This window comes from Pempheris klunzingeri, chromosome 7 (assembly GCF_042242105.1).
Source record: "Pempheris klunzingeri isolate RE-2024b chromosome 7, fPemKlu1.hap1, whole genome shotgun sequence".
Taxonomy (NCBI): domain Eukaryota; kingdom Metazoa; phylum Chordata; class Actinopteri; order Acropomatiformes; family Pempheridae; genus Pempheris; species Pempheris klunzingeri.
The window spans coordinates 24070591-24096382 of NC_092018.1; the positions used below are offsets into that span (position 1 = coordinate 24070591).

General features: G+C 43.5%; 1 protein-coding gene across 3 annotated transcripts; it reads right to left on the reverse strand.

Moving 5' to 3' along the window:
• Window positions 1–432: 432 nt before the first annotated feature.
• mtmr3 (myotubularin related protein 3) lies at window positions 433–24164 on the reverse strand. Of its 3 annotated transcripts, none has more exons than XM_070833071.1 (21): window positions 24011–24164; window positions 21887–21962; window positions 20220–20276; window positions 18851–18940; window positions 17720–17836; window positions 13789–13871; window positions 12525–12691; window positions 12337–12433; window positions 11952–12065; window positions 11051–11241; window positions 10581–10712; window positions 10317–10428; window positions 8819–9014; window positions 8380–8565; window positions 7958–8128; window positions 7208–7353; window positions 5186–6701; window positions 4955–5065; window positions 4682–4770; window positions 3453–3479; window positions 433–1550 (listed from the first exon to the last, which is right to left on the reverse strand). In XM_070833071.1, exons 3-21 carry the CDS (start codon window positions 20220–20222, stop codon window positions 1379–1381), a joined length of 3720 nt encoding a protein of 1239 aa, XP_070689172.1. In that variant the 5' UTR covers window positions 20223–20276; window positions 21887–21962; window positions 24011–24164; the 3' UTR covers window positions 433–1378. The 3 variants fall into 3 exon arrangements, with proteins under 3 accessions (XP_070689172.1, XP_070689174.1, XP_070689175.1); XM_070833074.1 differs by having other exon boundaries at window positions 1453–1550; window positions 3458–3479; XM_070833073.1 differs by lacking the exon at window positions 3453–3479.
• Between the last annotated feature and the right edge of the window lie 1628 nt (window positions 24165–25792).

Sequence of the window (25792 nt, forward strand, 5' to 3'; positions counted from 1 at the left end):
CCGCTGGAAAGGAGGTGTGCCGGTTAGGTTTTTTTAAGGGGCCGATAAACTATGCAGTCTGTGAAAACAGCTGTATAATGTCGTCTGTGGCTCTGTGGGAGCTTTACCACGTCTGAAAAAAATAACTATGATGATGTCTCTATCGATATCATCAGGGTCATCTCTCAAAAAGCCCGTGTGGAGTTTGAAAGATGTGGGAGGTTAAGTGGTGGGAAAAAAACTCTCATTTAAAGATGCTCTTGTGTTGTATTATGGGAAAGGGGATAGTTTGAGATTACCAGACACTGGGGACTAAAAGTAAGTGTTTGTTTTGATAATTCCTGTTTTAATCTGTCTTTTGAAAGTCCCACAACTGTAAGTGCAATACTAAGCCACTGGAGAACCACTTTAAATGTCATTTTTCAGTACTGTGAGCCACAAAGCCACTCATTTCAAGCTGAAAAATGCTACTTTTCATTGTAATAAACGCTATTAAACTGAATCTTTGTTTGAGTTTGAAAACAAGCTTGAAAACAAGCTCAAACTCTCTTGTATAATCAAATTTTACTGTTTCATTAAAAAATATATATATCTTGATTGAAAAATGATCAGAATATGTATTGATAATGAAAAGTGATAGTTGCAGCCCTTATTCAATTCACCTTTACTGTACAGGCGGGTGGCAGCAGAAATGTCAAATGGGAAACCTGGGAATAATCAAATGAAATTTGAAAGCATGGTTGGATAACGCTAGATCTGACTTTGGTAATTTGGGTGAACTGACCATTTAAGCTTTTCCCTGAACAACATTTGTGAGCATCAGCCCTCCAGACATTCCAAAGCTGATGGGCCGTCTCAAGATTACCAGGAGATTTTTGCTCCTGATCGTTCACCCTCCAGAGAAAAGGAGTCTGAACTGGGAGATAATGTAGAAGTCTGATGAGAAGCGTGGATGAGCAGGGAAATGATTCGATGGACCAAAGCCCTCCAAGAGACTTCAGCAACACAGTGAGACGACCTTCTCTGCCTGCCTGGTCCGAGGCACCAGGATGTCCATTCTCACTCCTCTGGCCTTGGGAGTCCTGTCCCGTAAACCCTTTTTGTGGCGAATGTGTGATTTCTCTCTCTCTCTCACACGCGCACACACACACGCGCAAACACACTCGCACGTGCACACACACGCCACCCACCCTTCAGAGCACTCGGCATCACATCAACACATCATTCAGCTCCTCTGCCACAACATCTTCTGTATATACACATTAGACTCCATATCTGCAGCACACACACAAAGTACATTGGACATTCTGTGTAGCTCCTGTGCTTTTCTTCAGCAGTGTGCCTGTTTCAGCAGCAGGCGGCTCAGCCTGACTCTCCTCCTGTCTCGGTCCTCTGAAGCTCAGTTGGAGCTGGCTGTGATGGGTTTCTCCAGCTCCAGGTCCAGGGGAGCCGGGCTGAGCTGGAGGCTGCTGTAGCAGGACTTACAGACACGGGTGGGCTCGAACAGCTGCTGGCTTGGCACTGGGATCTTCTGGTCGCAGCAGCTGGCACAGAACACGTTACCGCAGTTCCTGCACGAAGACACCGACAGGTTACTGCTGCACTCTCCAATACAGCCTCTTTACGTCTACAGTTACCATGCGCCGCCTTAGCGTACATTGCATTTGCACCAGGGCCCTGTGCTTCACACGTGGAAACCTGAGTTAACTGACAGCGGCTTCGGACAAATGATTAGCCAGCTTTAAAATAAATTAGAAATCCAAGCTCGTCTCAACAATCAACTTAAGCTGTCAGATACAGATGGCTCCTTCCCTTAGAGGCACCTACAGGAAAGTTTTGATTTTAGAAGAGCACATAAATAATGAAGACATCATCCAGCCCTGTTGGTGTAATCATCGTAGAATGATTTTATCAATAAAGAGTCCAGCCTGTACCTGGCAAGTTATTAAAACAAAACTAATCCAAGTCCAGTTTTGGATATTGTGGACAAAAGAAAATACATCCAACTTTAGGTTTTCCAGTGTAATCAAAGGAACCAATGAAGGCTATTCATGGCAATCTGATGGGGACTTTAACACCATATCATAAGAAACAAATTGTAGAATTTAGTTGGATTAAAACAACATATCAATAATTGATTGTCATTGCAGTGAACTTGCCAAAAGTGTTCTAAACAATTAGATTTTTTACAGTTTAATGTGTGTGTTTTAAGTGCCTTAAGTTAAAGGATAAGGCTGGAGATATTTTGGTGCACTAGTGAGTATCTACAACAGCAGGATGATGGTGAGATGAACTCAAAATAAACTACTGTGTGTGTGTGTGTGTGTGTGTGTGTGTGTGTGTGTGTTCGTGTGGTAATGATGGTAATGATGGAACATGTCACCAAGTGCAACAGTGGGCCACTGATGCGCTTTTAATACTTCTTGGACAACAATGGAGCTGTATGGCACTATAGCTGTAGGAGAATTAACGGGATCATTTTATCTGGCTAACGTCATGTTAGTCTGGATTAGTTAAGCCATGATTTAAGAACAGGATGCTGTTGTAAAAATGTGTAAACAAAGTGATTTTTTTGTTGTTGTTTCGTCCGATCACCTGGGACGCATCATAGACCAGATGGAAAGAAGGTGTAGGAGCTCTGAGTTCTGACTAAACCCCATTCATCGTGTTTTCAGTTCAACTCTGCTGTGATTTTCACCACATGCAGGGTTAGAAAGGTGCTCTGTCACTCATTAGTGCTAACTTGATTGATCAGCCAATTAAAACACATCATCATCTCTAGACAGGAGGGCAGGTCACACTCGATGTTTCAGATACCATGCTCAGATTCAGATGTAAGGCCATGCTCACTCTCACACACACACACACAGTGGTCCCTTCTACCTGCCTGTACTCATCCTAAGCAGAAATAATAAAAAAAAAAAAAACATCTAATTCACTGAGTCTGCTTTTACACCACCAGATGGACTGGGTGGTCTCCAGTACCATGCTGTGCTGCTGGGAGGTGAGATGCAGGGGGCTGGTTTGGGGCAGCATGCTGCCAAGGATGTGTGTTCAGGGGGGGGTGGGAGGGCAGGGTGCTGATGTGGTGCTATGGCAGGAGGAGGGTTGAGGTTGAGAAAGACAGTTGAGAAAGAGTTTATCTTGAGTCAAATTTGTCAGATGAAATAGCAATCAGCCCTCAACCTATCCCATCTCTCCCAATGATAGCCAATTAAAAAACGCTGAATGGAAACACATGGGCGCTGCTGCAGGATGCACATTCAAGTCAATACATCTCAGAGATAAAGAGAGATTTCCCTGAGAATTTGCGGACAACTAGAACAGACTGAAGGAAAACCAGATGCAGCGGGTGAGGAGGGGAAGGAGCGGGTGGAGTTGGGGGTGGTATGGATTAGGAGGAGGAAGGTGCAGCGATGCCAGGTTAAAAGGGTGGTTGGGTTGTAGGGGGGGACAGGGGAGCCGGATCTCACCAGACCTCCTGGACAGGCTCCCTGCCACTGTAGAGGAGAGGGGCAGACAATGGATAAGAACTGCCTGAACAGTGGAGAACACTTAAAACACTAAAACACACTTCCTGCTGAAGATATGTGTTACAATGATGAAAAAACTGAGATAGCTACAATGCTTCACTGTTAATTCTAAACTTTTGTGTGAATCCATGGCTGAAATAACAGATAATTGTAAACAACTCCAACCACACCAGATGAACAATTAAACTTCCAAAATGAATCCAACTTGAATTTCTGCTAGTGGTAACTTGATCCAACCAATCTCAAAAGAAAAAAAACAAAGTATTATTCAGATAACCAAAAGATACCCTGATACTTCTACACTGACTTTGAATGGACACTGCTGTTAAATGCGGCCCTTTATTCTGAACTGTTGTGTCTGAGCACATCAGTGTAGGACAGCAGCCCTATCCAACAAAATACATCAATTAATCTATTGACCTATCACCAGGGCAAGTTGTAAATTAAAGGAGCACTCCACCAGTTTACTGGTCACTGGAGAGTACTGCTCAGCGAACAGTTGTACAATGTCAGAGACTCTGAGGGAGCTTTCTCAAGTCTCTCATCACCATCCTGTCATCAGGATGTCATATCTCCACCTGGGCCCTATTTTTGTTTTTGTTTTTTTTTTTACATATTTTGGGTTTGAAATGACTGGTAGGTAGAAAAACTTTTGAAGTTGGTCCAGAATCACCTTTCCCCTGCAGCCAAGAACAGGCCGTGAATGAGCTACAATGGCTATTATGTAATACTTCAGGGAAATGGTGTCAGATCAAAGAACGTCCACTAAAAGTACTTGTTTTTGCTACCGACAGGCTCAGTGCCAAAGTGTCTGACAACACTGCAGAAAGGATCAGAGATAGACCTGTAAGCCTCCAGACTGCATTGACAAAACCAATACTTTAACGGGGGAGTACCGACCAAACATACTAACTGATCAAGGCAGTCTGATTTTGAGCTTTCTGTGAGACTCATTAAGATGCCAAGTGTGAACTGAAAGCTGTCTCTGGTTAATCTAGACACAGCCTGGATGCGTCTTGATGCAAGAAACTCAGTCTGGACAGAAGAGGCGCAAACTTGAACAGAGGAAAAATCTCTTTAAGCCTCAACAGGACAGACAGGACTAGTTGATGACAGGGATAGTGACTGAGCGTTTGAGATTTTGCAGCTTGGTAATCTTCAGTACTTACCTGCAGTGATGCTTCCTGGTGGCAAGCCAGAACCTGCTCTCACAGCCGTAACACTGGGCGGCCAGATGGTCTGGGTACCAGCGAGTCACCTGTAATGTACAGAATGATCTCAGTTCACAGCTCCCATCTACAGAGCAGCTCACCCACCATCAACCCATCATCAACTGACACTTCTGAAAAGATCTAGTCCATACATGCAACACATACAGCTATTGCTTTGACAGTTGGTTCTTCACACCCTAAAATGATCTTTAGGTTATTGTGGTTGCTCACCTCAGTGTCCTGCTTGTCCACCTGCTCCCAACTGGCCTCGGAGAAAAGCTCTGTGCTGCAGCGTGACAAACAGTTGGGGTCCAGGTTGTACTCGGAGTCTGTCATTGAGGTCTGCATGGAGGGAGACACGGGCGATCAGAATCAAGCTAACTTTAATCAGCAAACCAAGAGTTCATCGGACTGAAGTTACAACTTAAAGTAACACAACAAATCAACCAGTCAGCATCTTACCACTTCGTCTCCCATGTCCCCATTGATCCTGTGGGATCCGGTGTGATGCTGATTCTCCAGGCGACTCCACAGCTCCTGCACTTGCTTCTTCAGCGTCTCCACTTCCATCTGATGTCCCGCCTCGATCTGCCTCAGCCTCTGCTGGATGGCGTCTGTGTGAAGTGTCAGCCCGTCATCGTCCAGATGGCTGCGGGACGGCTGCTCTGGGCTGATAGCAGCCCGGCTCAACAGGGTGTGACACCAGTGGTGCTGGGAGCAGCTTCCCCTCGGGTGAAGGATCAGGGAGTTGCAGCTTGCTAGGGAGACCTGTCGACTCAGAGGGGCCCTGTCCCCGTTCCCTTTAGCCCAATGAGGTCCTCCACAGGGGTCCCCTTCGTAGCTGTCGCCATTACAAAGTCTGTCCCTGCTGAAGTCAGCACTCACAGACTGAAAGGCACTGACAGAAGGTCGCTTGCTGCTCCCATTCAAAGTTCTGATAAAGCCATGCTCGCCTGTCTCCAGTCCTTTCTCTTTCCTAGAGTAGGACGGTTGGCTTCTGCCATCACTGCAAGGTTGACGTATTGGACAAACAGGCAGCGGTGCTGGTAGTTCCAACCTGCTGCAGGCCTCTTCAGTTAAAGTCTCTGTGGAGCTTTCCATTAAGGAGGCCCTCTTATCCACTTGCTCCACCGGCTCTGAGACGCAGCGGTCAGATTCTGAGTCAAGGTAGGTCTTCTCATCCATGTCTGGCTCTTCAGGTGACCTGTCCACAAAGCCGTTAGTTATAGTTCTATGGGCTTCAGGTTGCTCTGGCTCCCCTGAGCCAGACTCACTTTGTGCAAGCTCCTCTTGTACAGAAGAGTTCTCTACATCCTGCTTCACCAGATCCTGTGGTGTTGGAGTTATGTCAACTGCCTGTTGATCCACCTCCTCTGCTTTCTGTGTGGGCAGAGGGGGAGACTCAACATCCTCCCCGGTCTCCATTACACCATTTTCTGGATGGTGACCATTGGCAAATGTTTCTCCCTGCATCTTAGTCCCAGTGATATTAGCACACTGATCATCTTCCTCATCCTTCTCCACCTCTGTGTCAACAGTGGTAATGGCATGTATAACAGCAGCGCTTCCCTCTCTTTGAACATCTGCTCCTGCCTCCTCCTTAGTGGCTTCCTGAAGGATATTCTCCATTTGGCCCTCAGCCACACCCACCACCACAGAGAGCTCCTCTGCTACCTCTCCTGTCGCTGCTGGGGGGACAGAGACTCTCTGTCCAAGCTCAGCCTGTGAGTCACGGGGCTGCAGGTTGTCATCCAGCTCAGAGTCCGGTCTGTCTGGGTACGGCCCCACTCCGTTAGGCTGCACCTCTTGATCCTGGGCCCCTCCCTCAGGCCCCACTGCCATGTTGAGCTCCAGAGAGCGCCGGTGGTCCTGCCATTTCTCATTCAGGCTTGGGTCACTGGAGCGACGGTTAGGAGCCAGCGAGCTTCCCAGTTCACATGCACTGGGCAAGTTGTCGAAGGAACGAGTCTTCGTACGTCTGAAGAGGAATCAAGAGAAGAATTATGCCCAGGAAACAGCGTTTCTTTACACAACAATGTCTCAGTGTGTTTGACACCCTATGAGTCAATCTGTAGCTCTGTAGCTGCACACATAATCCTGCTAACATACACAAACATTACAAAATGTTTTCATCATTTACAAAAATTACATCAGCCTCATCAAAACAAGAGCAATGCAGCACAAACATAAAGAAAGAGAAGCATTCAGACATGGTCTCTTTAACCAACCGTCATAAACTATGTCAACATTAAAATTAAGTAACTTCCTGTTGCTCTTTCTTGATGGCATAGGTGTCATAACACACAACTTAAGTAGAGCATAAAACAGTATCTGTGACTGTGACTATGAAGGCTCAAGCAGAGCAAAGTATCTAAGCAGTGGCGTTGAAAAGCCGGGCACCTCCGGGTGTGGGAGTCCTCGACCTGTGTTTATCTTACATGAGGAAGGAAGAGAGGGGGTCGGGTGCCAGCGTGCCAGGCTCACCTGGCCAGGGGTGTGTCCTCAGGATTTCCTCCAGGCACAGGGTATGGGGCGCATGAATCATCGGAGGGGGTTGTGGGGGAGGAGCTGGGCAGGTAGACCGCCGTCCACAGCATCAGGTTGCGTACGTGACACACGGGGTGGAGAACCTGCAACAGCTGCAAAACTTAACTCAGGGTGCAATCAGAAGACAGAAGGAAAAATGACAAATAACAGTGGCAAAATAATAAATCTGAAACGTGTGAAACAAAACATTTTATATAATATAAAATAAGTGGACAATATTTATAACCATGACTCCTCCCTCACACACCCACCCACCGACCCACACGCACAAATATTTAGAAATGTAAAAATGAAAAACAACAGTCACCACAAATATGCAAGTCTCAGAAGGGTAGTAAAACGACTCTTAAATCAAGTTTTACACCACAACAATTAGCAATGAATCGAAAGAGACAGTATGAAATACATAACTCGTCCCGTCGTTCCCATTATGCATTTGAAGACTTTGCTGAACCTGCAGGGTTTGGTCACCCAGGCCTGGAGGGGTGAGACTCCACTGACCATGAACTTACTTAACATCTTTAACTCATGGTTATTCTTTGTCTTGTTTAGTTTCAATCCATTTAAAGATCATTGTTTACTAGCTTTAGAAAATATTTTGTCATCAAACCAGAACAACCAGGACTACAGAAGTCCACTTCCCAAAGTACTAAAGAGTGAACACGTAGGGATTGACGGTGGACCTACAGTCTCGGAGTGTGAGGAGTACAACATGTTCCTCAGTGTGCGGTTGGCCGGTCTCAGCAACGACCACACTGAGCAGGTCCTCTCCTGAATGTGACGGTCCTCCCTCTCTTTGCCGCTGTTACACAGGAAGGTGCCGAACAGACAGGAGTAGGTGTGCTGAACTAGTTTCACCTGCATACACATACACGCAAAGTGACATGTTGAAGCTTGTATACACACACACACACAAATCAGGTATGATAATAAGAGCTGAGATGACAGTATTGTGAGCACACCCAGACTGCAACTGCATATCAGCAGCTCACAATCAGAGAGTGACATCAGTACACTTCTGGATTTAGCTTTATTTAGCTATCGATGGACCTGAGCAAAATTAGTCTCCGCAATAGATGTTTTTGACTCCAACCATCAAACTTACGTACCAGGAAGGCCTCATTAAACTCAAAGGAGCATGGGAACTGCCTCTGCAGCTGGTGAACACAGTCCAGCCACTGCAGGAACACAGGGCAGCGCTCATTCAGGTCCTCAGAGTTTTCTCCATGGCCACAGCGATCAGCAAATTTATGGCCAAAGTCCAGCCACTCTGTCTCTACCAAAACCTGGAAGCCCTGCACAAAGACAATATACGTCTATCACACGGGAGTTTTTCAAAAATATAAAAAACAGATGTCAAATTTAAGTGAGCAAATCAAGTTTCCTGCTATGAATTTGTATCAAAACTACACTGAAAATATCAGACTTGCACTTAATACATAACATCAGTTATGTAGTAAGTTTTCATGGGATCATGTCTCCAAAATGAAAATTCAAAAACATTCCATGGTAAGGGATGGTACTAAGAGGTGGAGTCTTCATCCATACCTCAATAGTGCGGTAGTAAGGGTCCAGCAGTAGTTTGGATAAAGCAACAATCTGAGGCGTGCGGTCCCAGCCATCTGAGCAGTGCACCAGGACGGGCCTGTGGTCTCGGTCCACAGCGTTGACGACCAGCAGGGCCGCCTTCAGCAGCAGGGACAGGTGTTGCAGCCACTTGGTGCTCTCCAGTGCAGAAAGCCAGCTGCAGACACAGATGGCAACAGAACAATAATACTTAAGTGATGGCACACATTTTATAAGGTCAAGTACATAGCATGAACCAGCCTCAGCAAATGTGCACGGACTCATTAGGTGAGAGCCCAACCATGGTGTAATTGTGACTGGTCCTACTTTCTTGGGTCTTGTTTCTGTCCACCTGATGACTTAGCTCCGTTTTTGGTTTCTATCAACACCTTTAGCTGATAAATGCTCACCAGCTAGTATTATTTTGTGCTTAGCAGGTAGTGTAGAGTGGGTTCTAAGAAATGATTTTCTGAAAGCAGCTGCCTTGCTTTGCCTCAAAACTATGCAGTGTGAGAGCAGTGAGAGTGAACCAAAACAGTAAAGCTGCAGGGCCAGGCAGTTAAACAATAAGCTGAAACTCTCTCAAACTTCACCAGTAACCCCTCTCACAGTCACCCTGTTTTCACAATGTCATTTGATACAATGTTGTTATAAAGTAAAGAGTATAAAGTAAAAAAAGAAAGTGTAAAGTAAAGCCATTATTGATTATTATCAAATGGTAAATGGTCTGTATTTGTATAGCGCCTTTCTAGTCATTTCGACTACTCAAGGCGCTTTTTACATTACATCCTCATTCACCCATTCACACATCATACAGCAGGAATCTAAGTAGGAGGAGACTATTCTTTGACACACATTCACACACTGAAGCTATGCTTCAGGAGCAAGTTGGGTTCAGTGTCTCACTGACTCATAGGAGCCGGGGATCGAACCGCCGACCTTCCGATTGAGCCACAGCCGTCCATGACATTGCATGTTTAGTTAATGATCATGTAATATTTCAAACATTACTATGACCAGTGGGAGACATGCATACACCTTGACCTACTTCAGTTATGAGTAAATGTTTCACTTGTCTTATTGTGTCTGGGATTATTCCAAGCAAAAAAAAAAATACAACGATAAACGATAAATGACCATATTAAAACAGTCAATATAATAGGTTTTTTTCAAAACTTATGAATCACCACAACTGCAAAAGGGTATTCAGCATACAGGCATTAACGTGCACAAAATATTAGGCTGATTGGTCTAATATTTTTCTAGGTTAGCCGCTGCTTTCTAAGTCAGGCGAGATGTATAGCTAAGGCCAAAAACAGCTGTGATTACTGGTTACCTACACATAAAGAGCTAATGCTAATACTAATGCAAAGCTATGCAAAGCTTGACAGTTTTGGATCTAATCGTTATAGCCTGCAGAATTTTAGAGTTATGACTCAGGGAAATTAGAGGCACTGCTGGGAGGATAAAAAAAACCTACTTGGCTGGATCAGGCATCTGAGTACAGAGAAAACGCAGAGACTGGAAACTCTTGCGGATGGAGTGGATGTTGGCCATGCCCATAAACACCACCTCACAGTTGGGATAGTATTCTGGGACAGAGGAGAAAAAATGGTTTAACAAAACCTAGTGGTGGTTTTAATTTTAGAATGCAGAACAATCACATTTGCGGTTAACTGAGCTGCTGAACCCACAGCACACATTGACCTAATTCTGCTTGTAACCAGGGACTGAAGAGACCTACCGGGGCATTCGCAGCCTCCCCCCTTTGCTCTGTTTGCTACCGCAGCAGCGTAGGACCTGGCATCCAGGATCAGTAACTTGTGGGGTTGGATGGCCAACGTCTCCACCTCTGAGCTGTTGGTCATGGAGGATTCTGACATGGACATAAAACACAGCAAAATTAGCTAGGGCTGGGGTGTCTGTTTGAGATCATTATCACAATCAAAAAGTCCAAATAAACCATGAAGACATGAATACAGTGTTTCATCCAGACACATCCAACAGAGTCTGAAATTACTGTGATCTGTGAGTTTGTGTGGGCCTGCTGTCTCAGACAAGCCCTGACAGGTAAATGTCTGCCGTTTATGCAGATAGCAAGAACTCGACGTGGAAAAGTCTGTGTGGTGGTAGAGGTGTGTTCAGCTGAAAGTATGTGTTTGTGTGTATGTGTAAGGTGAGTGTGAGTGAGGCTGACTTAGTGTGAGCTCTTACCAAAGTCAGTATCAGGCAGATCAGAGCCATTGGTGTAGCTGCCGTTGGAAAGGTGCTTGCGGGAGCTGCTGTCCACAGCACAGGCCTTGGCGATGGACTGGACCAGGTGCTCATCATCAGCGTTCCTCCAGCCCCACCAGCTGACCTCTGGCTGCCCGCAGCGGGCAATCACAGCTCCTGTGGTCTGGTGCCTGTGTTTGTGTGTGGGTTGGGTGGGGAGAAGATAACCACAACACACCAGCATAGTCACTCTTGAGAAAAGACTGTGGCTTGGGCTTTTTTCATCTAGGGCTTTAATCTTATTTACAGAAACAAAATACGATTCACTGCTGTCACTCTGCACAATACTGTAATACATAGATGCTTGTTAGAGATACGGATAAGCATTTTGCCTTTTATTCATATCTTTAGCACAGTCTGCTCATCTGATCTGTCATGGGTCAAAAGTAGACCTTGTCTTGTCTTCATGAGCCAAAGCGGTTGGGAACAATGGCTTCAGTAATTTTACAGCCACCAAACTTGTCTGTTATAATTATATCAGATGGTGTGACACACAAAACAGACATATAAAGTTACCATTCAGTTCAATAATTTTTCCCAACACAAAAGATCAAAGGCTCTCAAGCAATGTTTGTGAAACACGACAACCACAATTCACTGCAGCCTGATCACTGTCAGTGGTCTCAGCCGTGTTGACAAACTGTGATATATAAAGAACTTTAGTCTGGAGAGACTTATCTATTAATAATAACCTGTTTATGTTGTTGCTTTCCAAGGCCATAAAAGTTATTATCTGAAGATGGATGGTTTACAAAAAAGGCCAACCAGCACATAAGAAACCTTTTCATTGCTGTGTGGCGGTAACCAAGTTTAACCTTCTGCCCTTAAAAAACACACCAACCTATAGACTACAGCAGGAAATCTCTTCCAGGAGCGGAAGGCTGCCACATTTTCCAGCTCCTTGTCAGTGATCCAGGCTGGTACGAGGAGCTGCTGAGGATAGCTGGGGCAAAGCCTGGCAGAGCAGAGGGACAGAGAGAGGGATCACCAAAGGGCTGTGATGGCTCAACAAAAGTCTCTGTCTACAGACACCCAATCCGGGGCTATGCTGGACTCTTATCTGGCCAGGGCACAGCACCAGTGGAGTACAATCACACAACCACCCACTGTCTAACACATACACGCTGACTTGTGCTGTTCGCCAATGAAAAGACAGATCTAGCTTTTAGCAGGGAGTCACGGAAATCAACACAGCAGCAGGTACTCTGAATGAAAGCCACCATTACTTGAACTTGCTGTTGATGTCCGATATCCTCCAGGCGTTTTGAGTGTCAAAGCCCATCCTCTCCACCTCGTTCTTGAACCAGGAGGTCACGTGTTCGCCTACAGACAGAGCAGAGATGTCCGATAAGACCAGAGGGGAGCTGACGTTCTATTGGGGTTAGGTGAGGACATGTCAACAACAGTTGTGTACCTGGTCTGCAGAGCTCGCCGTGCTGCTCCTTCTCGCCAGCATACACATCCATGCACCAGGCATGGAAGGCGAAGGAGAAGAGGTCCTCCAGACGAGAGGGGGGGCGCACAACAGCATTCAGGCGTTTCAACCATTCCTGACACTGCTCAAATGTGGAGAACTGGCACCTAGGGATCAAATACAAAAGCCAACATTACACCTTTAGCATGCTATAAAATGTTGTTATGGTGCAAGGTTGGTACTCTGAAAAACCTTTAAATACTAATATCTCCAATACAGACACTTCAGCACCAAGCAAATACTTTCCTGTATTATCACCCCGTCTGGTTCAGACGGTTACGAATCTTTTTGACAGAAAGAGGCTTCCCAACAAGTTTTGAAAAGCGACGCACTAATGCAGGTGAAACATATACAGTACTGTGCAAAACTGTGTCTTTTCATGTGATCCCAGACAGACTAGATGATGTTGAGATCAGGGCTCTGTGGGGGCCACACCATCACTTCCAGGACTCCTTGTTTGGGCCAATCAGACCGACGCATGATGGTATTACATGATGGATAAGTATCTGCCTGTATTTCTCAGCATTGAGGACACCATTAATCCTGACCAAATCCACAACTCCATTTGCAGAAGTGCAACCCCAAACTTGCAAAGAACCTCCACCAGCTTCACTGTTGCCTGCAGACACTCTCTCCAGCCCTTCGGCGAACACACTGCCTTCTACAAATTTTGACCAATCAATCAAGAGCACATGCTGCCATTTTTCTGCACCCCAGTTCCTATATTTTCATGCATAGTTGGGTCGCTTGGCCATGTGATGGCACTGCTGGACATCTTCCAATTTCGAAGGGAAGTAACAATAATGTTTCTTTCATCTGCTGCACTAAGTTTCCTTAGCCGACCACTGTGTCTACGGTCCTCAATGTTGCCCTTTCTTTGTGCTTCTTCAAAAGGGCTTGAACAGCACGTCTTGAAACCCCAGTCTGTCATACATCGTTTTTTCTTCTGTTCGCTCATTTTGCAAATCAATAAAAATAAACAATTAAATTCTATATTTTTAAAAGCATTCTTATTTCAAAGCATTTCTTCACACCTGCCTAAGACTTTTGCACAGTACTGTACATTCAGAGCATTTTCTGCTAACTGTAACACATATACCTCCTGTGTCTGGTTATCTATGAGAAGAGTCAGAATAAACTCATCATTCATTTTTAGCCGTTAGTTGAATTACTTCAGGTTGCAGGAGTTCATCATTGGTCATACCTGACGACTTTACAGTCCTTACAGGTGACTTGAAGCTGGAACATATCCCGACACTCTGCACACTCTATGAGCTGAAGTGGAACCTGTGGATGGAAAGAGAGGAAACATCAACTCTTCGTACAGTCAAACTTTGATAGACACGTATCAAATAGCATATCGAGTATATTGAAAATGTACCAACCAAATACATGCAGCACAAGTAGTGTGGTAGACTGTTACTGACAACCCATTTAGTAAACCAGTGGTGGTCAACACAATAAAACACATTCATGCCAAGAAATAAGCCACATTTGCTACATCATCAAATAAAACTTTTTAATTGTATAAAACCAAACCACCATTCAGTCACATGGTGCTAAAAATATAAAAGTGACACAGATTTACTTGTTCCATTAATTTTTCACATCACCTGACCCTGTGCTCTCTGAATATACATCATCTTCCAAACATGAAGAATGGGAGCACAAAAACATTTAACACTAGATCATGAAGTGCTTTTATCTCCATTTCCCTTTTGGCCCAGAGCTAGTGTTATCTTTTATAGGCAAATAGCATCCAAAGTACAGATCTGCCATGCGCTTATGACTTAAGAGCATACTTTGAGTACTGTAGGGAAATACCTATGCTGCTTTTGACTAAGCTTGATTAATTAGTAAAGAGCACTTTTCAGCAGCGCAGTGGGCTTTCATATAAGGTGTGGCTTAAGCTGCTACCCACACAGTCTGGAGCCATGCACTATCGGCAGCCACTCATCAGCAGATCCAGCTCCCAATACAACGTCAGGGTAACTTTCTGATGGAGATTCTATTGGTGTGAAAGTTGAATTAGCCTAACAGCTTGAATACTTTGTGTGGATATGTTTTCCCCATGCATATATTTCCATCATGCCCACTCCAGCACCTGATGTTAAAAAGGAGGAACAAACAGGACTGTACTCCTCTAAGCAGCAGCCAGTTAAAAGACAGGCACACACAAATCATACACTCAGGTCAACCACTCCACGCCGTGCAGCTCTGCTTGATACTTACTGACATCTCACAACAACAATTCTATCCAAAGCAAAACAGAAAGAACAATAATGAAAGTGATGCAAGTCGATTCGTAACTATTTTCTGTCCGTGTAGGGTTGCTATCGCAGCGCATTCCGGATGTTCAAGCATCCTGCTGCAAAAACGAATTCCTGCCCTCTAATCTACATCTCCAACCTGGCAACCATCAAAATTCATGGGCCGCCTGTTAACAGCCTCTTGCTCTCTTGCAGCACTTCCCGTCCCCGATTTGTGAGCTCTGACCACTCTGCCATGTGATGCAGATGCCTCATCAACACGTCCAAATCTGTGTGAGAGGAACATTGGCTCTGTCTGATGTGAGCACAAAGAAGCCGTGCGTGAGCCAACACCCAGGCCCTAATTGAGGTCCAATTAACCCTGGCAACACATGATGGGCAACCAGTGAAAACAGGAAACACACAGATGGATGCAATCATCAGAACCACTGAAATAAGATAAAAATTGGGAATGACATGTAATACTGCAGCTATCAGTAGCGCTGGGCATCATTTAAATTTTTACTATTTAGTATTTACTACTATTAATACAGTAACATCAGTTCAATCAAATCAATTCTTTTGATGCCTTACATTAAGGAATATAAACAAAACAGGTCAAAACTCTCAGATGCTAAAAGTTGTCACGCAGCTGTAAAATAAAATATTCCAAAACATTAATCAATCAGTCAAAATATTAATTTATATTAGGGGTGGGCAATAAGACCATTCTTCATTTTATCTGGAACTTCTATACAAACAAACACAATTGCCTCAGACAAGACTACACTTGCAAATCAAACAGTAAAACAGTTACAAAACAGTAAACAAAAAACTACTTTATGTCTGCCCAAATCAGTATTAATGAGATCACGCAGGATCAACAACACGCGAGATCAGAATGGCTCCCACAGTGGCAACAGAACAGCAATATCTCACACTTCTCCCCTTACATAGGATATACCGTCACATTGCCCAACCTCAATTTAAATCACAAACTATGTGATGAAGAATAAATTGGGTCACATATATGCAGATAACAGATGGGATCGGTGTCAGCAAATGCTACTCGAACAGGAAGCCGCCTCTTTCATGCACAAATGAGCATTTGCACCAGCAGGACGGTGTATGCGGATAAACTGGCTGTGTTCATTATAATGACGGAACATGTCATCCACTGCAACTGTCTCTCACTGATGTGTTAAATAGCCTTTGAACAACACTGACAATACTTGCTGACAGGATCAATTCAATAGTTTGTAGGATTTGTTTGACAATGAGAAAGAAAGATATATAAAAAATAGACCAGACATATCTTTTAAATATGATTGAATGATAAGAGAAGAAAGTGAAACAGCCACAAGCTTTTCCCGTAGCACATAATTCGGCACTGCACAACTCACATGAGCAGCAGAGAAGCTTGGCGGACTGAAGACTGCACATGCTTTACCCATGACATTAAGAGTAAGATTTCCTGGACAAATTATGGCAAATACCCAATTTGTGAATTAAAAACATTCATAGACTTGCATGTAATTAGATTATGGGAGCTACACCACTTAGCAACAGAATACAATCATTGGAGAAATATGTTTTTTTCCCTGTACCACCCTAGTGTCCACAGTATAGTCCATGCAGTACAAATGTGCAGCACCAGTCAAAACTTTGGACACACCCTCTTATTCAATGGTTTTCCTTTATTTCTATTTTTTTCTACATTGTAGATTAATATTGAAGACTTCAAAACTATAAAAGAACACGTCCAGCCGCCATGAAAAAGGTGAGTGAATGCTTTCCAAATTGAAAATTCAAAGCACACTTAACCAGCATGACTACCACAGCATTCTGCAGCGGCATGCCATCACATCTGGTTTGCACTTAGCGGAACCATCAGTTGTTTTTCAACAGGACAATAAGCCCAAACACACCTCCGGGCATGTAGGGGCTATTTGACCAAGAGGGACATCGAAGGAGTGCTGCATCAGAAGACCTGGCCTCGAAAATCACCTGACCAAAACCCCATTGAGATGATTTGCGATGAGTTGGACCGTAGAGTGAAGAAAAAGCAGCCAACAAGTGCTCAGCACCTCTGGGAACTCCTTCAAGACTGTTGAAAAACCATCCGAGGTGAATACCTCATGAAGCCGATTGCGAGAATGCTAATAGTGAGTAAAGTTGTCATCAAAGCAAAAGGTGGCTACTTTGAAGAATCTTAAATATAAATCATATTCTGGGTTGTTAACACTTTTTTGTTTATTACATAATTCCATACGTGTTCCTTCAAAGTTTTGATGTCTTCAATATTAATCTACAAAGTAGAAAATAATAAAAATAATGGCAAACCATTCGAAGAGAAGGTGTGTCCAAACTTTTGACTGGTGCTGTGTATATATTTACATGTATATATGCTCATGTGTGGTGTGATTCTAGGTTATAAAAAGCAAGTTCACTAGCAGGAGTACAAAAAATAGTGTCGTGAGCATCCTTGAAGTTTTTAGAAAGTGACAGCACCGGGGTAACAAAGCTAATCTCTCCTTAATGTGGTGAAAACAGAGAAAGAGAGAGAGGACACAACTGTTATGCATCCCCTCTGGAACAACTGCAGCCAAGGCGACGGAAAGTGCAGAGAGAAAGCAGGGCGGGCAGGGGGTGTAGAAATAGAGGTGATGAAGAGTCATGTGGCAATGCTGCCAGTGCAGATCAGCTTTGAATGGCCAGGTCACCACTGCTGGCACAATGGCCCTGACTCTGTCCATTCACAAAACATTACACAGCTTCCAGAAGAGACAATGTAGTTAATTCTGCAGTTATTTTGAGCTGTGTTAGAGATATTCCCTAAGTGCATCTGACCTTGAAGCTTATCAGCGACTTTTCAAAGATACTTACATTGACAACAGACTCTTTGAACTTGATGTGTAGGCGGTAGTTGGACGTTGCGATGATGGCATCCTCTGCTCTCCCCACATACTCTGTGAACTCCCCGTGCAGCTCAGGAAAGGGCACCTAACAACAGCAGGGCATAAAACATTTCAAACAAACTGCGGAGCCACAGAGGTAACAGTGATGATGTAGAGAGGGCTGTGGTATGACCAACCGTTTCACCAGGTAAAGTCGTGACGATTTTGCAACTTCAAGAAGTATTTCTGAAGCAGTCAGGCAAAATGAAATGTTGCCCTTTTGCAGGTAAATCTGAGGTTTTAAAATAGCAACTGTACAATCCTTTTCTACTTCAAGAACTTTCCATAACAACTAGTGAACTTTTTGTAGACGCTCAGAATTTTTCCAGTTCTGATTCTCTTAACTAAAGGCCTCATCTGCCATTTTCAGTGGGTTGCAAATTAAAGTTGGGCAATATGATGGTGTATATACCCTGCAACTGTACAGCTATTCCCAAGTGAGTGCGTGATCTCACTTAATTTCATGGTCCTTGCGTGATCTAAAGAACCCAGCTGCCTGACAAGGTAACATGATTGGGCCGGCATGGAGGAGGACAGTGAAAGTGTAAACACAGAGCAGGAAGATGAGGTTCCCCACAGACTGAAGTCAGGCTGGTGTTTGTTTGCACCTGTGAACCTTAAAAATCTGTAACACTTAAAATGATTGTTCTCATTTGGAATCTTAAAGCTTCCATTCTGAAACAACGTTAGTTTTACTGTCCACAATATGTTCACCACGATATAAAATTGATAGTTAAGATAAATGTAAATAAAGGGGCCACACACATGACTTTAGTACCCAACTGGCCAATGAATGACTGCTAACTTGAAACTTCTCAGAGCAGCAGAAAAAGTATTAAAGCATCGCTTCTTAATGAAATATTTTTTCCTCTCAACATAAACAATAAAAGGCTTCAGATAGCACTTGACTTTTGAGACTTTGAGCCTGTCAAACTGAAAGTGACCTTAAGTCACACCTGACTTAATGGTGATGGTGTCATCATAGAGAAGAGCCTCACCCAAATATTAACACATAACTTTTACAGCACAAGATAAGCAGCGAGGGCAGCGGCTTCCTCACCTGCATGTTTTCCTCCTCCAGGACAGGGGACTTCTTAGGGAAGATCTGATTGGCCTGGATACACTCCAAGCTCTGCTGCCCCTCCTCCTCCTACAGAGAAAAGGTCCATTAACTCTTTACTGAACTAGCATCAACTTTAACAACCATAAACTCATTCACGTTTTTTCCTGTAGCTTTAATATGGTTTTTGAAACATTTTATCCTGAGATAGCTGGTCTTCCTTGTTTACTACCCTGCCCCTGTCACACACTTATGTACACTGACACGTGCACTTACTGAGCTGACCTAGTGGTCAAAGCTGGTCTGTGGGAATTGTTTGCAGAGTTAAAAGCCTTGCTCAAGGAAATCTTAGTGGTAGTGTTTTTGGGAAAAGGAACGTCACTGCTTTTGAGCCAGAGAGTTGATTTAAAGCCAAGCTGACAGTACGGCATTTATGCTGCTTTTTGTGGCCGTCTTCTCTTTCCCACACACACTGTAATGTGCAACCCAGGCTAATTTACTACAACTACCCCTTGTACACTAAGACATGGCATAACAGATGCCATCAACATACAACGCTTTAAAACTGAGAACAGATGAAATGGTAAATAATTTAGTCAAGACCTTGAAAAGACAGTAGGGTCTTAATCAATGTTTGGTCAACTTTGTCAAAATCAAATTATGGACATTCTGTATTTGAGCACAGCAGTCTGTAGGCTTTCATGAGGGCCAAATGTTCTGGTCACATGAACATATTTCACAGAGGATATCTATCAGTGGGGAATGCAAAGCATGGATATACAAGCGTAGTCAGGGATTTTTTCTCAAGGGCAGACTTTTACAAAATAATGTCTGGCCTTTGGCTGACAGAGATCAACAGGAATCTATGGACTGTGTTTGGTCAGGAGCAGAGTTTAGTCTAAACAGTGTGCAAAGAAAGATTAAGGTAGGCGAAAGAGGCGGCAGACAGTGGACAGTGACTGCACATCCTGTGGGATGCTGGCTCAGCATGAGCCAAGCTGATATAAACAGTCACCATGGCTGGAGGAGCAGCGTGCTGGGGCCAGCCAGGGGGCAGCCACCACGCAGCAGCATGCCAAGAACACAAAAACTCACACATCGACAACAGGCAACGGATCTGTTCCAGTGGTTATGTCATGATGTGACGATACAACACATATTTCTGCAGGGGAAACTGAAAGCTGCCCTGCTTAGACGGCAGCCTTAGAAGACCTTTGACACTGTTGCAGCTGATGTAAGTTTCTGCTTCCTGATAAACAAAGCTGATTGAAAGTGATAATCGATGGAGTTTTTCCAATTCAGCAGACTGCACTCAGGCCACAGAACACACAGCAGTTACTGTCCAAACCATGAACTAAAGTTACTTTACCATAGCCCTTGTGAAGGAGTGTGGGTCACCCAACGAGGAACTCCGGCCTGGATCAGTCTGTACATTAAGAACATAGAAAGTTGATAGATCATTTACATCATTTCTGTCAGAATTACTTATGGTGCCTTAAAGACATTATTCTAACACAAAATTAAAGCCTCTACCATCTTCTTACACACAATCTGATCACAGTTTAACCACAGATTGCCCAAAAAATTTCAAATTAAATTTTTTTTCCTCTAGCCTGAGGTGAGCCATTGTATAGCCAATAACCACTGGGATCAGAGATTTATAGAAACATCCATCCATTATCTTTCACTTATCCGGGGTCAGCCCGCTGTGGCAACAGGTCAAGCAGGGCACTCCTGACACCCTTCTCCCTAGCAATGCTTTCCAGCTCCTCCTGACGAACCCCAAGGCGTCCCCAGGTCATGAGACATGTAATCTTTAGGCCGCTTGTATCCACGATCTTGTTCTTTCGGTAATCACCCAGAGCTCATGGCCATAGATGAGGGCTCAGCTCCCTTTTCACCACAGCGGACCAGTACAGCTCCCGCATTACTGCTGACAGCGCACCAGTCCGTCTGTCCATCTTGCGCTCCATTTTACCCTCACTCGTGAACAAGACCCCGAGATACTTCAACTCCCCCACTTGAGGCTGAGCAGTGTGATACCCCAAGTATATATTATATTAACAGAATTCATAAAATACTTCTATATTGGCTATTCTGACAATGTCTCATTGTGAGTTCTGAATCCTTTCTTGCCATATGGCTGATTTCGGTGTATCAATGTAAATGACTGGCGTTGAAATTCTGTTTAATTCCATTAAGTAATCAAGGTTCGTTTGCTAAAATCATTGGGTCATCATTCAATCTAGTTTATTTATGTCAATGGCCATTCTTGGAAAGTCAGTTTGCTGCAGATAAAAGCCAAATTTGAATGAACTGATTACTTTTAAAATTTACATCATCACTCATGCGAAGTGTCCTGCAATGGAAACACATGTTTATCTGGGCATTCTGGTAGCTGAAGAGTTAAGGCAGAAACCACAAACTGCAATGTCCTCAGTTTGACTCTGGCCAGGGACCATTGCATGTCATGCCCTATCTGTCTCTCTCCTCATTTCCTGTCATCTCTCACTGCACACTCTCCATTAAAGCTAAAACTTGCTCAAAACCAAATTTAAACAAAATGTTTCAACAGTGAAATTCCAGTTCACCAAATGCCCCCATAGTTTTGGGTCTCATCTACTCTGAATGAAAGGACTACCTGAAATGACAAACTAGCCTTACATCCTTTTTCTATACTAATTAGCAATTCTTCTGTTGGGTTTATTTAGAGTGCATGTGGACAAATTTTCAAGGAGCTCACAAGACAAGCGTTGCAGGTAGTGAATGCATTTTGAAAACCTGCCAAAAGCTGCTGCTATTTTATTTCTGATGTTGTATACACGCATGGTGTGTTAATACCTTGTCAGGGAATGAGTCTAGGCAATGAAATGATTGTAGTTCATGACTGACCAGGAGACCATGAGCCCCTAGTTGAGCAGTAATGTTCAAAATGTTCAATAGCAAATCAATTTAACATGAAATGACAAGCAAAAGTAGCATTTAGGCCATACATGCCATATAAAAACAGTTATGGGATATATCTTTTAGACTTACCTCAGACAATCAGTAACAGATGATGTGCTTTCCTGATGATTCTGTTAGGAAACTCTCACAAGACAGACATGGAAATCTGCAGGAAATGAAAATGAAGGTAAACATGCACCTGAATAATCAGCAAATGCTTTTCCTTACAAACGTGTCTATACTTTACAAACAGCAGCTTTTCACTGAAACATTCAAGCTACAGAAGCTCTTTTGATTCCCTTGCAAATATAGCTGTACTGGTGGTCACAGCGGCTTGCATGTGAGCTCAGAGTTACCACTTAAACTCAGTTGTGGAACGGAAAACAAGCCAACGGGACCTTGAAGCACCAAGTCTACAGTCTAGCTAGCGTGAGGACATGGTTCAGTCACGTGAACTGCTCATCTAATGACCACCTTAAAAAAAACCAAACAAGAACACTAAATTAACGCTTTATATCAATGTTGAACTCCCGCTGCCAAGTAGATTCGATCCAATGGAAGGTATGGCAGATGAGCTAATGCAAATGAAACATTATTTGTGGTTAAACCATCCAACAATTGTTCATCACCTGCTAAAACAGCTGGTCAAGCACACACACTTGGCAGAGCCAAATATCTTAAATCACTAGGCTTGTGATTGGTATTAGTTTCCTGCCAAGCTGAAAATATGCCTTTTTAACAAACACTTTTGTTTGGGTAATGTTAAAATACATTTACAGTGATTATCCATCAAGTGATACTGCCTCACGTCTCCTTTCAAAACAGGCAACTTCTTAGGGAATCACTCAGCATACAGATCCACAAGCAGTTATAAAGGTCAGCTGCTCTTACAGAGAGTGAAATCTGATCTGAGAAGGTTAGTAAAGCAGCAGAAACCCCAACACACCTTCTCCGGATGCCTCAGGGCAGAAACAAGACAAAAAGCCCCTTGCACTAGTGATAGAGGGGACCTGATTACGGCCTGGAGGAGAGATCATTACTACACTGACCGAGGAGTCCAGCTTTAACTGCCGGTGCTACCTGATAAAGCATATCTCTCACTCACACACACACTCACACGGCTCTATTTACCGCGGCAGGCTCATAACCCGTGGCTAAGGCTCAAGTCTGGTTCTGAGTTCAGAGTCACACAGGGAAGGCTAAGCCCCTTAGAGCCTTAACGTTACTCCTGTCCCGTGACAGGCCACCATGCATCACAAACTTCTACATTATTAAAAATAGCCCCAATCGCCGGACTGACGTTAACGAGTTTTAAAAGAAATATTGAATGAGGCGATGAATTGCAGTGACTGACAGAAAGTTAGCTTGGTGGCTCACGTAGCGGTATTGAACTTTACAGGGGCTCTAACAAGGATTAACTCACAGTAAAGCATACACGTCGGCTATCTTTGAGTCCGTAAAAAATCTCATTCCGCTAGCTTAATTTTCACGGTACGGCTCCACTTTCCGATGAAAACGTTAGCAAACTCTAGCTAAAATGAGATATAGATATGCTATTTCAAGTTAGCGCGCCTTCGCTGAGTAAATGAACGTGGCAATTTAATATTAGCCCCAGTCCTTCAAAAACCATAACAAAACACATCTGAATTACAGTCTTCAGGGGTGCTAGCTAGCCAAGTGCTCTGCAGCATAATATGAACAACTATTGACTAACCACTTTTTGCCAGGCAAAAGTCAGGAGCTAATGTAAGTTACGCTTGACAGGTTAGTTATACAGATAACTAACACACCCGTGCCAGGAGTCAAAAGTAACTAGTTAGCCAGCTAGTAGCATTACTGCCGCTCTCCCATCTTCTCTGGGTTAACGTTAAGCTAGATCTTGTGCAGCTAGCTAACGCCAATAGTTTATGAAGAACAGCACGTCCGTAAAGTTATAATAGGCTATTTAACGCATAGGCCAAGGCGGATATTTGGACAGCAAGCAGTCGACATTAATATTTACTAGTAAGCAATATGATGCTGTGTTACAATCTCATAGTAGTCGGTGTTTACTATTAGTGACTGTGACTACAGTTAGCTAGCGAGCTAACATTAGCTGGTTGAGCTAGCGCAGTTCTCTGCAACTGTTTTTGTTGTTATGAGATGGAGGGCGGAACCCAAAACGGAGGCCTCTGTCAAAACACACCGAGGAACGAACACAACCGGCGGACTCACCAGCGAAAGGAGTGATGGGAAGTTAGGAGCCTATGATTCATCCGAAGCCAATGCAATTACTCAGCAGCAAATAAACATCGTTCAAATAAACGTTAGTCATATCCGAGCCGAGGCCAGCTTCACTGCGTCCCTCTCCTGCACCAAGCCGTCGTCGCCATCGCCGCGAATTGTCCAGCCCATCAACTTACGTGCTCTGTGACGTAATCGCGCCGGAGAGCTACGCTCGGGAGGGGGAGGGGTTCAGACACACCATGCGCTACGACAATGTAAACACTGTGGCTTAATCAAGCGAATATAATGGACGTGATGAATTCAACCCGAAGTGTGAGGAAGTGTGTGGAGACTGCTAATGAGCGACGTGGAAATAACCGAATGCTCCACATAGTTGAGAATATAACATGCTGTTCTATATTCATACGATGTACATTCCAGTGAAAGATGGTGAGGTTGTATAGTAGTTTATATAGGTGTACTTGATGAATTTGTTTGCACTGATTTGTGTGTAGTTATCTGTATTGTGTGTGTGTGTGTGGGGGGGTCAATCCTCACCATAAAGAAATAAAAACACAACACAGCAGGATCTTAAACAATTATGTATTGAATGATGGCTTACATATGCAAATTCAATTTCAAGACGCTTGGCATACCTTTGTCCATTCTTTAACATTTAGTAGCCTGACATGAGAGGCATTAGACAGTAATTTAAGCCTGCAGGACACTTCTCTTTATTGGCTCATAGCTGACTTTCACTTTTTTTTTTTGGTGACAAACCGGCTGTGTCAGGGTTGTAAATATGTTTCTGTACTTACAACTCCAAACACGAGCATTGAAATTTAGCTGACCAATTACCTTATTTTTTTTAGTGACAAATGTCAATTACAAAATAAAACCATCCAATGTGTCGGGCTCATGTTACAAAAAGCTTTGCTTTTTTAAACTGGACGACAAAGAGCCCTACACCCCTCTTAAACACACACTTTAACATAGGGCATTACTCCTGTGAGGGTAATGCATGAGGCATATGATATGGCACAAAATAATCTTGATTTAAATATTTACCTGGAAGTCATGTTCACTTGGTTGTTACTGTGTTCTGACTTGACTGGATTCATGATGACTTAGTGAGAGCCAAATTTATCAGCTGCACCATGCATGGACTTCACTAATGTAAAAATACTAAGTGCTGAGTCAAAGTTCCTGTGCAAGAACAACACAAAAACACAGTCTATCCCTTGTAATGTTACTAGAATGGGTTTGCATGCAAAAACAATGAGATGGGCTTTACATGAAGAGATAATGGTCTGAGTAAATACAATTCTTTTTCAGTCATATGTCTGTTTCCATGAAAGACAATGAAATTTCCACATAAGAAATGCCACTTCTAATCCTACAGTATATTATGCACAAAAAATGGTGGTACGAAAACCCGAGAAAAATCTTCTGTGGCTCCAAGAGAAAACAAAAACGGTATTTTTAGAGAGCAAAGTCTACTGATCTGAAGAATGCAAGCCTTCATCTTAGTAGTTACAATTTACACTGTACTTTGACACATCTGTGTAATGACAAAACAGCAACAGCTCTCTACCAAACCACTGCTTTCTGTGAAAGTTTCATTTTCCAAATACACACAACTTCCACTGGTCCACTTAACATATAACAGAGTCATTCTCTACACCACATAATGTTTATCATAGTTACCACCACTGATGAGAGCAACTGTTTCAGTAAAGCTTTAAAAAGCAAGACTACCCTGAGAAAAGGTCTAAAACGTGGGCAAGCTTG

Coding starts and splice junctions, on each gene's coding strand:
- mtmr3 (XM_070833071.1), bottom strand. Junction 11,242..11,951: donor TTTCCTGCTGTAGTCTATAG/GTTGGTGTGTTT, acceptor ACACAAACACAG/GCACCAGACCACAGGAGCTG. Junction 9,015..10,316: donor CAGATGCCTGATCCAGCCAA/GTAGGTTTTTTT, acceptor CTGTGTCTGCAG/CTGGCTTTCTGCACTGGAGA.